This window comes from Macrobrachium nipponense, chromosome 24, assembly GCF_015104395.2.
Source record: "Macrobrachium nipponense isolate FS-2020 chromosome 24, ASM1510439v2, whole genome shotgun sequence".
Lineage (NCBI taxonomy): Eukaryota > Metazoa > Arthropoda > Malacostraca > Decapoda > Palaemonidae > Macrobrachium > Macrobrachium nipponense.
In genome coordinates this window covers 59,470,259-59,484,266 of record NC_061091.1, presented here as the reverse complement: position 1 = coordinate 59,484,266, position 14,008 = coordinate 59,470,259, and the positions used below count along the sequence as shown (strand labels likewise).

Here is a 14,008-nt window from a genome sequence, read left to right as displayed (position 1 = left end):
TTAAGGAACCTGTAATCGATAATTAATAAGACAATGACCAGTTTAGGTGCCTCAAGTATGAGAATATTTGCAGCCCGTAGTATAGATTGGGAAATGAGATAGTGATCAGAGGAGCATCTCGTCAATGGTATAAGTAATTTTTAATGTTATCTTTCACCAGGCATCACTTTTGCTCTTAAGGCAGGTTCCATCCATTTTCACGATTTCCCGAATTCATCTCCAAAATTGCTATGCTACACAAACAAACGTAAACGTTAAAATTACGGTGCAAGCTCTGCGTCAGAAACATTTCCCGGGACCACGTCCAAGAAAAGTGGTCGAATAATTGCCTCTGAGACATTCAACCCGACCTCGGAAAGTAACGGTACTTACTGGAGGTTTGCCAAGATCATATTCATTTTCTTTTAAATTGCATGTGATTTCCTGCGTACTATCTTGAAACCAGGGCGGCATTATTCTAAGACTTTGACAGCAGCATAATAGACGAGATAAGCAAAAACGATAACAATGAAAACAATGAGACAAACATTTCTTACTAGCTGCTAACGGGACCATATCCGCCATGATGAGTGATATCCTATAGCGCCGGATTTGCAGGGAGACAGCGGAATATGATCAGTCCTTTATTTAATTCAAAAGGATCTTTTCGTGATAAGCAGTAGTTGATAATAACATCTTCAGCGAATCGCGGGAGTAAAAAAAAAGAAAAAAATGTTATGAGATTTGTCATCGTGAATTCCAGAATAACCCCAAGGCATTACTTAGAGGTCAAGAACACGAGACGAGTTGCTGAATCGAGATGATGGTTACATTTACCGAGCGTTTATTTGTTCTTATTTTGTATAGTTTTCAATAAGGATGGAAATAAAATCATCATGTTTTATTTTCCATTGTTACTATGGTAATCTAGGTTGTAATGACGGATTGAGTGAGATTGATAGCTTGTTCATTGGTAACTCGCGTTGGGAACCGGCAAGGCAATGGTAAGAATATTCTGCTTCAAATATATTTGCAACGTTTAACACAAAATAATAAGTCTACCGGGGAAGAAGTATTTGTAATTTGCATCTGTTGTATACTTGATAGGCATATGATTTTAAATATGATCAATACGAAGATATTTCATTATTCAAGATAGAAACGCAGGACGAGTCGAATGCGCCACAGCACGCCCTATCCAGGCAGCTGGTTCTTCCGAGGAAGCAGCTTTTGGCGCGGCCCGGGAGAGTTCAACGCCCTGAATCTTTTTTACTTTTTATGACCGGTTTTTAAAGAACCGTGTGGCGTGCTGTCAGTTGACAACACACTACCACTGAACATTTTTCCAGCATTATAATTTTTACAAAATGTTCGTTTCAGTTCTCTGCGATCTTCAGTTAGAGCTAGAATATCAAGGTAATCGAGAAAAAGGTGAAAAACCATTTGAAGGTCGGAATGTTGACGGAAGAATTTGCAATTTATAAAAAAGAAAAATTAGCCTTACAAGTACGGATATTTTATGCGTATATAAAATTTCTCGATTAATACACATCTTAAACGATTTGTAAATGATATGCAATTGCTGTTGTCTAGCTTATTTTTGAATTAGTTACTTTAAATATGTGGTATTCGAGAAGCATTTTTAGATGTTAGATTAAGGTAGCCTTTAATGAACACGGGATCTGATTCCTCACTGAACATAGTATGAGCAATAGAAATATAATTTTTGTAGAAACGAAAGGAAGACGAGACAATGTCTCCTGAGTCGGATTGCTTCTTGGCCCGTTATATTGCCGACAGCTCTGGGGGCAACGGAGTGACTTGTGCGTTAGTGCGTCCGCTGACCCACTGCCGTTCAGAGGATCCCAGTTCGGCTGCAACGTCTCGTGTAAACGCTTAGGAAATTGCAGGTTGGGGAAGTCTTTTTGTAACGAGTGGAGACCGTCGCGAGGGAGAAGCCCTCCTGAAGGAAGGACGCGTCAGGAGAATGACTTGAAAATCATTGGCTGAAGTGAGTGGACAACGATGAAGTGAACCAGCTTAGAAACTGACGCTGAAGTTTATATCTTCGCTTTTTAGCGGAAATAACTGAAAAGATGATCATTCCAGATAGGAAGATGAATACAGAGTGACTCGCGAGGATTTGTGAAGTGGTGATAGGATGGTATTTCCTATGATTTGTGTTTGCGTGTTTCGATGAGCATTTTCCCTTCATAGCAAGTAAGTTGTGCTGGAATTTCCTCGTTTGTTCAGGAGCAGGTGTTGGTATTCAGCCTAAGGTAGGATGATATTTTGAAAAGTTTTCCTCGATTTTTCTGAGTATGGGCTCACACTGTGAAGAGCAGATGTGATTCATTTTAATCTTGTAAAGTCGCTTGTGATTTGAAGCATTCGTTTGTGGCACTCTGAACCCCTCCTGTATTTAAGGTAAGGTGAATATGCCCTTATTCGATCTAAGAGTGTGTACGTGCTTGTGCACCTGCTTTAAAGCGTTTACAAAGCTTGCAAACAAGCTACGAATCGATTAATCCATCTAAATGATTTGCCAGAAGATATTTTCATTGATTTTGATTGCCACTGAAGTCCACCAATCACCCCAGAAAGATATTTTTCGTGCAGCCCATTAAAGGTAAAACGCCAATTTTGAGTAATTGGATTTATAATCAATACGGTAATTTAATGCCGTTAAATAATGGATTTCTTTTCCTTCATGAATAGATCTCTATACGTTGTTCTTTTATAAAGTAAAGTGACCTGCACATAATAAAGTAATAATAAAAAACCCTAAGGAGTGATTCATTTATAATGTCGTTGTACATGAAACAAAATCGGAAAAAAATAACTTACCAAGATGCTGTCTGATAATATTTCGTATTATTGTCACCTAATTTTAAGCTTGGGTGTGTTTATAGAATGCGTAATCATGAATTTTGTTAGATAAAATTACTACACCATAGAAAATTGATAACACGGTCATTAGTATAGAAACCGTTTACATAAATATAATTTCAGACTCACTCTAAAGTAGTATAACAAATTCCACTTACAGGCAAACGATATTCAAACTACGCTTGCTTTGACGTAGTATTAAATCATTGCGTATACCTCAAGAAGAATCTACTAATATTAAGAAATTATTCAAAACAAGTCCACTTAAACTAGCGTCTTCTGACCTGAAACTGACACTACGTAACACTTCTTTCGACAGAGCGAATCGGAATTCAGAATGGTGTTCCCGGGGATCATAAGAAAGCTGAACAAGAACCTGCCAGCTTTGCTGCAGACGATCGTCATCATATGCCTCATCCACTATATGGGTCAGGTAAGCTGACGCTCGCTATCCGCAACAGGCAATTTTACCCAGAGGAGAATAGCGTTCGCCCACTTACTCATTTTCTTTAGTGTAACATGAGTAGCGTTTTAAACAAACACACTGTGCTTTATACACACACACACACACACACACACACACACACACACACACACACATATATATATATATATATATATATATATATATATATATATATGTGTGTATAATTGTAATCTCATATAAATAAAATAATATATCAATAATTGGATAAAAAAGGGCCCATACAAAATTAATTTTTACTCGGGTGAATATAACATGTATTTGGGATACGTTATCTACTCCGATCACTGGTTACGATATAATCAGGCATGCAGAAGAATTCGGAATGTTTGGTTGTCCGTCCGTGTAGTGTTTTTATGGGCCTTAACATCTTCATAACTTATATTAGATTACAGTAGAAAACACACACACACACACACATATATATATATATATATATATATATATATATATATATATATGTATATATATATATATTTACGTGTATATATATTCACATATATATATATATTATATATATATATATATTTATATATATAATTAACTGGCATCCTTCTAATACTTAAATTGGACCACTCATTACACATTAACTCAAAGGGGAATTTCACCAACCAACATGCACGAAAACAGTTATATTCATTACATTATCAAATATGTAATGGTTGATAACGGTCTCACATAATTAAGAATTACAAATGTACATTATTAGTGTAAACGTACACATTATATATATATATATATATATATATATATATATATATATATATATATATATATATCGTATATATTTATAAGCGACACCACAGGAAAATGATAGGCAGAAATTCAAACGCTTTCGTCTTTATTAAGGCAATCGTCAAGGAACGAATGAAAAAGTTCCTTGACGATTGTCTTGATAAAGACGAAAGCTCTTGGATTTTCCTGCCCTACATTTTCCTCTGGTATTCGTTTATTTAGTGAAGTCACGTGCATCTATTGTGATTTTTAAAGCATTTATATATATATATATATATATATATATATATATATATATATATATATATATATATATATATAGCTTAAAAAATCACAATAGATGCATGTGACTTGTGACTTCATTAAATAAGCGAATACCACAGGAAAATGATAGACAGCAATCCAAGAGCTTTCGTCTTTATTAAGGCAATCGTCAAGGAACTGTATTTCATTCGTTCCTTGACGATGTCTTAATAAAGACGAAAGCGTTTGGATTTCTGCCTATCTTTTTCCTGTGGTGTTCGCTTTATATATTCTTAATTATGTGAGACCGTTATCACCATTACATATTTGTGAATGTAATGAATATAACTGTTTTGGTGCATGTTGGTGTTCTCCTTTGAGTTAATGAGTAATGAGTAATCCAATTTAAGTCTTAGATGATGCCAGTTAATTACTTGGACCCAAATTCTGTTGTAAAATGTGTGATGAACTATTATTACTGAGATAAATTCCTGATTTTATGAGATTCCTTTTTTCTATCTTTGCGTTATGGTGTTCCACCACCCCCCTCCCTTTGTTTTCTTATAAAAAAAAATCCCTCCCAAGAGGTAGTCTGACATAAAAGAGAAAATTTCAAGGTTTGTTGACTTTCTCTTCCCCTATCCCACGGCTGCGAAATTTCCTAGTTATTGTAAGTTCATTCTTTCAAGAGGCAAGTAATCGCATCCCTATTTGTGTAGCAGTTGTACTTTCTCTTCGACTAGTTTAGAATGTTAGGTTCAGTGACCAATTTGCATTCATTTCCCTAAGGATAAGGATTTTCCATAAACTTTAGAACTGGTAGTCATTTGTATCTTAGGCCTAATGGAAAAGAATATAAAAAAATAAATAAATAAATAAAAGGAGCGATAGACTCGTATTATTGGGAAAAGGATGATAGAAAGGTTACAGTCGTCAAAGGGACCAAGCTCTGATCAATGCTGCCGAAATCGTTTTTCTTTTATATGCTCATAGATCCTTATCATGATGGATTTTATCATATAGGAGGACTTGAGCAAAATGTATATTTGTTCCAGTCTCTAACTTTAGAGCGCATATCCATTTTAGGATAATTATGGGCTATATTAAGGCTAGCTCTTGCCAGAATTGGAAAATGTATTTTACAAATCTTTACAGTGAATCTTCAAAATGACTACTCTGTCTACATCATAGGATACTGTTACGTAGTTACTTGTAGTTGAACAGTTTTTCAATATTTTAGTGCAAGTGGATAGGTTATATATATATATATATATATACTATATATATATATATATATATATATATATATATATATATATATATATATATATATGCATACATATGTTATTCAAAGCGGCAGTCAGTCACCTGGTGGACTTCCGTGAACTGCCAAGAGAGACGTAAGTTGATACCTACTCAACCATACACATGCCCGTTGAGTGCAGGTATTTGTACTTAGCGTCGGTATCAACCCACCTTCACCAAGATATTATCGGATTGGTGATCGTGAAACACGACAGGCATATGTACAGCAGAGTCAGCATCAACTTATACCTATCTTGACAGTCCAGTAGTAAGAGAACACATCACTGAAGTCACAGGTAATTGCTGTCGGAGAATCGAGTCAACCAGATATCAACTATAATTCCCCTTTGGTATTATTTCCGAGGTAGAGCGAATTGGAAATTAAATGACATCCAAAGCTTAATGTTTGTGAATAAAATAAAAGTCATGGTGATTAGATAAGAACCCATTTGTATATATTTGTGTGTATGTGTATATATATGTATATTTAAATAAATTCTTCTGTTAAAACAGGATACGTCTCAAGTATAAAAGGTCCATTAAAAAACGCTGGTTTAAAGCTAAGGACTATATTTCGGTGGACTGACTCCCATCCTTATCAAGTAAGGGTGGGAGTCAGTCCACCAGAAATTAGTCCTTAGCTTTAAACCAGTGTTTTAATGGTCCTTTTATACTTGAGAAATGAATGTGCATTGGGTAGAACATGCACACGCGTATATATACTATATATACGTATATGCGTGTGCATTTAGGTTTATAACTTTCCCTTAAACATTTCATCCATTCGTTAGTATCACTGCTTTTCTCAATGAAAATATGACAGGTTTGGTTGATACGCCTTTTCAATCTTTCAGAGTGTCCTGCTGAAGTTCCAAAAGAAACTACACCTAGGGCGTTTCTCTCAAGTCGCTTCTTCAACCCATCGACCTCCGACTGGAGGAGGAGGAGGATCTGGAGGAGTGCCGGCATGGAAGTCCAACGCTCGAGGACCCTCCAAGTTCGGAGGGGGTTTCAGCCGCAGCCATGGGCCCTCCCGAAGCACTTCCTCGACCACCACGACAACCACAACCACCCCAATCCCACCTTTCGAGGATGATATCATGAGGGAAGAGCAGCAGCGTCGTCTTGACATCCTCCAGGAGACTTGCACGAGGTAGTCCACGGAATTCCCAAGTAGTGGCCTAACATGACTGACTTTTGAATTCCGCGGCAGAATTCAGTTTTAATGTTGTACAGAATATAGGATACCTTTTAAATATGTTCCAGCAGAAATACTAATAACTCACTTCATATAATACAGACATGCTTTGTATGATTAAAACTTGGCATCAGTTACTTTGCTGCTTGACTGTTATTTCCCTCTTGCCCAAGCCTTTCAAATCTTCCTTTCTTTTTTCCTTTAGTCCCTTTTCCCGCTTGGCTGAGACATAGTTCTCAATTTTTTTAGTCACCGTGATAATTTTTACTGTTTTTTTATTAATTGTGTCATATAAAATAGTAATTTGATTTTCAGGTGTTGCAAAGTTCTCGCAGAATCTGTTTCGAATTCATTTATATCTGAAGATTCATTTTGATTATATTGTTAATGTTTATATTTTAGTTCAAGTTTCATATGTTATAAACAAACTAAAAAATACATATATTTTGTTTCAGATGGAATTTAGGCCTCTGGGCAAAGGGCAACAACAGCAACGTGACTGACGAGGAAAAATCAGCTTTGTCAACGTTGCCCAAAAATCCTTTGTACCAAGCACTGCTGGTATCTGAAAAGTACCACATGGCAGTTTGCCCCGTAGCTAGAGCAGGAATTCAGTGGCTCTCCCGTCGTCTCCTGCAGCTTCTTGGAAAATTTGACGAGCGCCAATTGTTGCACTTGCAAGAACCGCCATCTGCAATTGCTAGACACAATTTTCCATACCTGAGTTCTTGGGAGAAATACCCATCAGTTCTGTCAAATAGTGTTACGTTACTGATGGCCCGCCACCCTTTAGATCGCCTTCTTGCATCGTACAGGTATTTACTGGAAGATCCTGAGAGGAATCCCCATGGATACCTTCATTACGGCCGTCGCATCGTTCGCAGTTACCGCCTGGCACCCGGTCACGGAAAAGCTCCGACGTTTGAAGAATTCGTCAGGTTTCTTTTGGCAAGGGACATGAGCCACATGGAGGAGGCCTGGCAACCTGCGATACGCCGCTGCACCCCTTGCCACATACCCTACAACGTCATTACCCATTATGAAACATTGTGGCATGATGTGCAGTGGGCGTGGAAGAAAGCGGGCCTTGGTTCATTGAATACAACAGATTATGTGCAATACACGATGACCCCAGAAATTCGGCGCCAGTACTTTTCTGAGCTGACCCTGGCGCAAGTGCTCCAGCTGTATCAGAAGTACAAACTAGACTTCGATCTCTACGGCTACTCCTTGGAGGAGCACATGGCATACGCTAGGCCGGGCGACGAAGCACCAGATCTCAAGCTGATGGCGATCGTTCCGCGTAAGAACACCGACAACCTGCAAAAGTTACTTTCAGAGTCAAAGGCAAAAGCTAATTACGTTTCCGATGACGTCATTGGTGAGAGACAAGCACCCGCACCAGCGGCTGTGAGTTCGAGTGTGGCAGCAGTTATCCCTAACGAGACAGTCGTTGATGTAAATGACAACTTTATTGATAATGGTGAAGGTGATTTGTTCCCACAAGAAAAATAGATATTTTGTGGCGTGAGTCTTACGAACTTGGCATTAAGAATCTATTTATATTACGTACAATTTCATACACATACAAAAGGATTTTATTTTTAGTGTGAAAGGGTGAATATTTGTGTGATATATTTAACAGTTTCATACTGATACCTAGGGTAAGATATTAACTGCTGAGTTTAGTGCTGTCAATTTAAGAGTGATAAAATGGAGCTCAATCAAGCTACTTTTGAAGTTGTCCATCAGACTTCATAGGACATTTTGAAATAAAATTTTATAAAACAATGTTTGTTTGGAAAAGAAACCACCATTTTCTTTAGGCATTAACAACTTAACAGTTGTAAGAGTTTTATGTATTTCCATCATACTGAAGCGGATTGTTATTGCAACGTAGCACAGAATAAGCAAAATAAGTAAATATTCAGGAAGTATTCTGCCCCTCTTGACGTGAACAGTGAAGAACCTAACAGGTGGATTGCAACTGTGGTGGAAAAAGGCAAAGGGTCCGTACTCATTCCAAGTAGGGGTTCCTAGTACGCCTCCCCTAGAAATCCGCAAAGTGAGTCAATGGGGAAGTTTATTTCCCCTTCAAATATGACCGCAACAAAATCTTCCTTTCTGCTTGGTTTAAAACGAATAAAAAGCTAATCCACCTTTAAGCATCAGGTCCTTTCTCTGTCCAGTATCGATCGTATTATGAAATAAGTTGTTTGTAGTCATTCATTGCAATTGTATATGTTTAAGTCACAATTTTTCAATGCCCCTTTTTTATGAGAAACTAATTTCGCTTAGTGGTATAATGTACGTTATCAAAAGAAGTATTTTTTTTTTTTGCTAATGCAATTGTATTTCATGTTACTTTCACGAAGTTTCTATTAGCTTTCAAAGAATTATTTCCTTGTAAAAAACAATACTGTAAAGGAATTAGCAATTAGCTAGACTTAACACATCGCTTTTACTGTGTGTCTTTTCTAAAACATTTAGAAATAGGAAAACAGCTGTTTATTGGAGACATTTGTTACACTAAGATTAACAGGTATTCAGTAATGTACATAATATTTTCAGCTAATTCAATCAAAAGAAAAATAATAAAACCCGGATTTATTCAGAAATGTAACAGGATATGTTTACTATGACGTCACCGCCACCGTGTGGGAAAAATTTTCCCTTGTTTTAGGAGTTTATTGTGGTCAGATGTATTATTTTCTTATATTATACGATTCATTTACATATATTCTATATCATTTGCTTATTTATATTTATATTAATGTTCATATAGTAAATGAATAAAGAACCATCATTAAAGAATGGTTGTTTACGCGCCAATTTATGAAGCTGCAGAAGCTGAAAAAGTCGATCGAGCGACGAGCGATGACTTGATGGAATTGGTACAGTTGGACACAGGTTTCCCTGGTACACCTTCTTGAGGGACTTCGAAAAATGATATGGTAACAGTGTTTACTGAGGGGGATGGGGGGAGGACTCTTCCTCTCTTAGCAAGAGTTCCACCAATAAGCTCTGGAATTCTTTCAGTGGGAGGAGTCATTAGGTATGGTTGGAGAAACCCACACACACACACACACACGGAGTAAAAAAAAAAAAAGTAATCTGAGCAGGTTATATCGCTGTAACTAAGATTACTGTCTCACTTTTAATATAAGTTTGTTTATTAGATTCCATTTTAACTTTCGTCTAAGGCGTTATCTTACCACCGTGTATGTCATTATGTATCGGTCATATTCATTACGCAATACTTAAATTGATCAAAATTTTAGAGTTACATTGGTATTGGAGAGAATCACGAACATCATAGCAGGATATTTTAACCTTATCATGAAAGCCAAGTTTATAGTATCGGTTGCAGTGCGTTTCCTACCAATAATATAATAGGAAGCATTGAACATACCAAACACTAAGTGAACGAGTTGAAAGTGTCCGACCACGCCTTAGCTTCCTCTCTCTCTCTCTCTCTCTCCTCTCTCTCTCTTCTCTCTCTCTCTCATACTAGCTACTTTAAAGTGACATGTCATCTAGAAATGCCACTGCGCTAAGTATGCAGTTTTGATATGTCATTAACACCCTCTAATCTTGATCTAAACTAATATATGCATATATTTTTTAATTTTTTCGGGGGGGCCGGGGGGAGTGGTGTCGGGGATGAGTTCTTGTTGTTTAGCCGTCTTACAGGTTTTGGAATTCTAAAATGTAATTCAAACTGACAAGCTTCTTGTTTTTGCTGTACCGATGTCCTCAGCCTGGCTTTGCTACAACTGAAATGGGTGGGGGGCTAGGGGTAAGGTGGGCCTGTTGCGACCCCGATGAGTGGACGAAGTAGATATGCTCGTGGATAGAGTGTATGGCTAACGAAAAGCCCTCCGCCTTGAAATAATTTTTTCTTGTTTTATCTTTAATGCTGCGCGTTTTTAGCGTTTATTCTAATATTATTATAATACTGTAGATTTTCTGAATACAACAACATTTACAAGAAGAAGGATTGGGTTAAACTCACTCTCTTGTAAATACATATAGAATGAAAAGGAAAGAGAGAGAGCGAGAGAGAGAGAGAGAGAGAGAGAGAGAGAGAGAGAGAGAGAGAGAGAGACTGAGGAATCAAAATGAAACTACTAGGGACAGAGAAAATTCCACAACGTGTAATGGAAATTGAAGAAGGACTCCCAAACTTGGTGCAAACTTTTAACCATTCCCATATGGTAAACTTAATTCGTTTGCCAATGATAAATTGTTGATGTTCAGAGGGTTTCATGTATTCATGGTTGGGTTTGATTCCCTCTTGAATATACTGTAGAGGTTATTCCCTACACGCCCTCATTACAATAATTATTACATGATATGGATAAACACATCTACTTGGCTTATATTTCTAATATATTAATTGTGATACATGTTAATGTCATACGGACAGAAATTCCTTTCGCTCTTATCATTCGTGTGAGGATAAGAGAAAGACGTCTCTATTGTTAAACAGCCCTTTCAGTCGTTTACCTGTCCATTGTGGAAAGAGCTATTTGGAGAAATGTAGTTTGATGATATTGTCCTAGGGTTCTCTTTTTAGATAATTTTTTTAGAAACAATCAGGATAGAAGAAATTCCCTTTAGATTTTGAACTCCTTTAAGATATCAAATTCACCTTTCTAATAAATAAATTATAATAATCAATACCTGGAGCTAAACGATATGCATAGGTCTGTTTACGATTTTTTTTTTACATCATACGACATGGAAGTTCAGCGGAAGCCATGGGGTAATCCAAATATACACACTCAATTTTTACATTTATTTTTAATATTAATGAGAAGTCCAGCCACCTTCCTTCTAGATCACCTCTTACAATCTGTTAGGCATAGAAGATTCATGGTTTCTGACGATCTGTGGTTGGTTGTGGAAGAGTTTCCATTGTGTTTCCCAGAGGTTCATAAGTTGATCTGGTCTCATCTCCCTCTCAGGCTCCCAACATTTTACCAAATTAGCCTAAATATTTTCATGAGGTTCATGTCTGTATCCTTACTTGGCCAGTCAAGCAACTGCAGATCCTCTCGACCTTGAAACCATTCCTGGATCTAATCTGGCCGTATGAATGGGGCGGGCCAGCGGTCGTGAATGAAAATGACAGGAGCAGGTGGGGAGGAATAATTCCGCTGTTGATGTGAAAGAAGTTAGAAATCCCGAAGAATTTCAATGTATTTTTCACCAGTGAACCTCCACTCAATCCTGGTGATATCATCCATATAATGTAAGAAGATCCAGCCCCAAACGTTTACTGTGACGTGCCCATTCCTGGTCACCTCGTAAATTTCTTCCGTAGTATCTGAAGGGAAAAAATCTAATTTTTAACAATTTACGCTTTGCTTTTCGTAATAGGGAAAATAATGCTATATCGTTTTGGGAAATAAAATGCTAAGTAACAACCCTTGGAATAAGTTAAGAATGTTTATTAATCTGCAAGGATTAATACTTATAATAGCATTAACTTTAATCTGCAACAGTCCGTTATGATATGATATTCTTTAATTCAGTAAACAGGCTGTACTCTATATTATAAATTTGCCTACGTGATTATTCATAACATTAATAATGCATTTGATTAATGCCTGAAAGCTGGCCATAGTAGAACTAATGGGGGGGTTTTCAATGAAGATTTTTTATTTTCACACTTCTCGTGGCAATATAATTCAATTAGCGGAAAAAAAAAAAAAAAAATACATGGTTATTGACAAAATTATTATCTTTTGATTATAATATTACCCTTGCTTATAATTATTATAGTCTGACTGTTATTAATGATTATATAGAAACTCACCTTATATTACTCGGTCTTTCGGTTATGTATTCTTGCCGTGACTTCTCGCTAGTAAAAGACCTTTCGTCACTGCATACAACTCGAGACCAAAAATTCCATATCCTCCCCCACAAACTGTTGAACAAAGGCAAGCCTATCAGCACGATGCCGTTCGGCGAGAAATTCCTTCTTGGCAGGAATTCTATGAGGTATTCCTGCCTCATCCAGACGTCTTCGCACCGTCATAGCCGAAACATTTAATGCCAGACGTTCACGAATAGCAATAGTATTGGTAAAAGCATCTTCTTATGCTGCTCGTCGAATGTCGTCGTTATCCTAACGGGTGGTCTTTCGTGGTGGAGGTCTTCGAACTGAAATACGTAATTAACATGCAGATACCTAGATAATCAAGATAAATTTTAGCCTGTTTACTTATGGGAGGGCTATTTGGTATTCTGGGAAGTAAAGAGAAAGAATCACTATTAGAGTTCAACAGGACCAAGGCAACTGTAATTTAGGTTTCATGATTTTACGGGTTTGTAAGGTTTATTGTTTAAAAAATTAATAAATAAATGAAATAAATAAATGCTATCCAAAGTCGGCAATTTCCCAGTTTCTAAGCATGCCTCCTTTTCCATTTATTTACTGTTGTAGGGGAGACGTCAAGACGCTGTGCAACAGCACGTATTGGAAGCCCACTTTCTCGTAGAGCGACGATCTGCGCCAGGAGAACCATATATTGCTGTTCATTTGGAGACTATAACGAATACTACTAGCAGAGGACAGATAACCTATCAAAATTTATACAACACCTCAGTCTAGCCATGATTGGGTGACAAACTTGTAGCGTGTAATAGGGGTGCTGTAGCGATGATATCGTTATCACTGAACAAAGTGATATATTAAATCACACGATTACTGGGACTGAGTGATTGATTGGCTGTTACTGGCATTGCAACATCTCAGGTCATTACTGTCATTGATAACGTTTTAAAATTCTGTATGTCTTCATAATGATAAATTGTTAATTGTCTGTTTGAAACACTAAAGGTGGTGGTGTTCCTCTCTTAACGTGAATTCCATTAATCTGCTTTCGGGCTGTTTTAGTGTATAAGAGGTTGGAGGAGGCAAACTTGTAATAAGTATTAATCATCATAGATGAATAAACATTATCTTTAATGCAGTGGTTGTTACTTAGCATCACATTTCCCCAAACGATATATCATTATTTTTCCCAGTTACGGAAAGCAACGCGTAAATTGTAAAACATTCAGATTGTTTTCCTTCAGATACCACCGAGGAAAACATTTACGAAGTTGCCAGGAGTGGCTTGTAACCGTAAATGTGTGGGCCTGGATTTCCTTACATGGCA

The 14,008-nt window shown here is 37.1% G+C and overlaps 1 protein-coding gene across 1 annotated transcript; it reads left to right on the top strand.

Moving 5' to 3' along the window:
* The first annotated feature begins 1,783 nt into the window (after window positions 1-1,783).
* LOC135205660 (carbohydrate sulfotransferase 10-like) lies at window positions 1,784-9,263 on the top strand. Its single transcript, XM_064236502.1, has 4 exons — window positions 1,784-2,199; window positions 3,188-3,301; window positions 6,490-6,788; window positions 7,289-9,263. Exons 2-4 carry the CDS (start codon window positions 3,206-3,208, stop codon window positions 8,346-8,348), a joined length of 1,455 nt encoding a protein of 484 aa, XP_064092572.1. The 5' UTR covers window positions 1,784-2,199; window positions 3,188-3,205; the 3' UTR covers window positions 8,349-9,263.
* The last annotated feature ends 4,745 nt before the right edge of the window (window positions 9,264-14,008 follow it).

Excerpts from the sequence above, each read along its gene's own strand:
- LOC135205660 (XM_064236502.1), top strand. The coding sequence starts at position 3,206 with ATGGTGTTCCCGGGGATCATAAGAAAGCTGAACAAGAACCTGCCAGCT. Across the intron at positions 3,302-6,489 it reads TCATCCACTATATGGGTCAG|AGTGTCCTGCTGAAGTTCCA; the intron begins GTAAGCTGACGC and ends TCAATCTTTCAG. Across the intron at positions 6,789-7,288 it reads CTCCAGGAGACTTGCACGAG|ATGGAATTTAGGCCTCTGGG; the intron begins GTAGTCCACGGA and ends ATTTTGTTTCAG.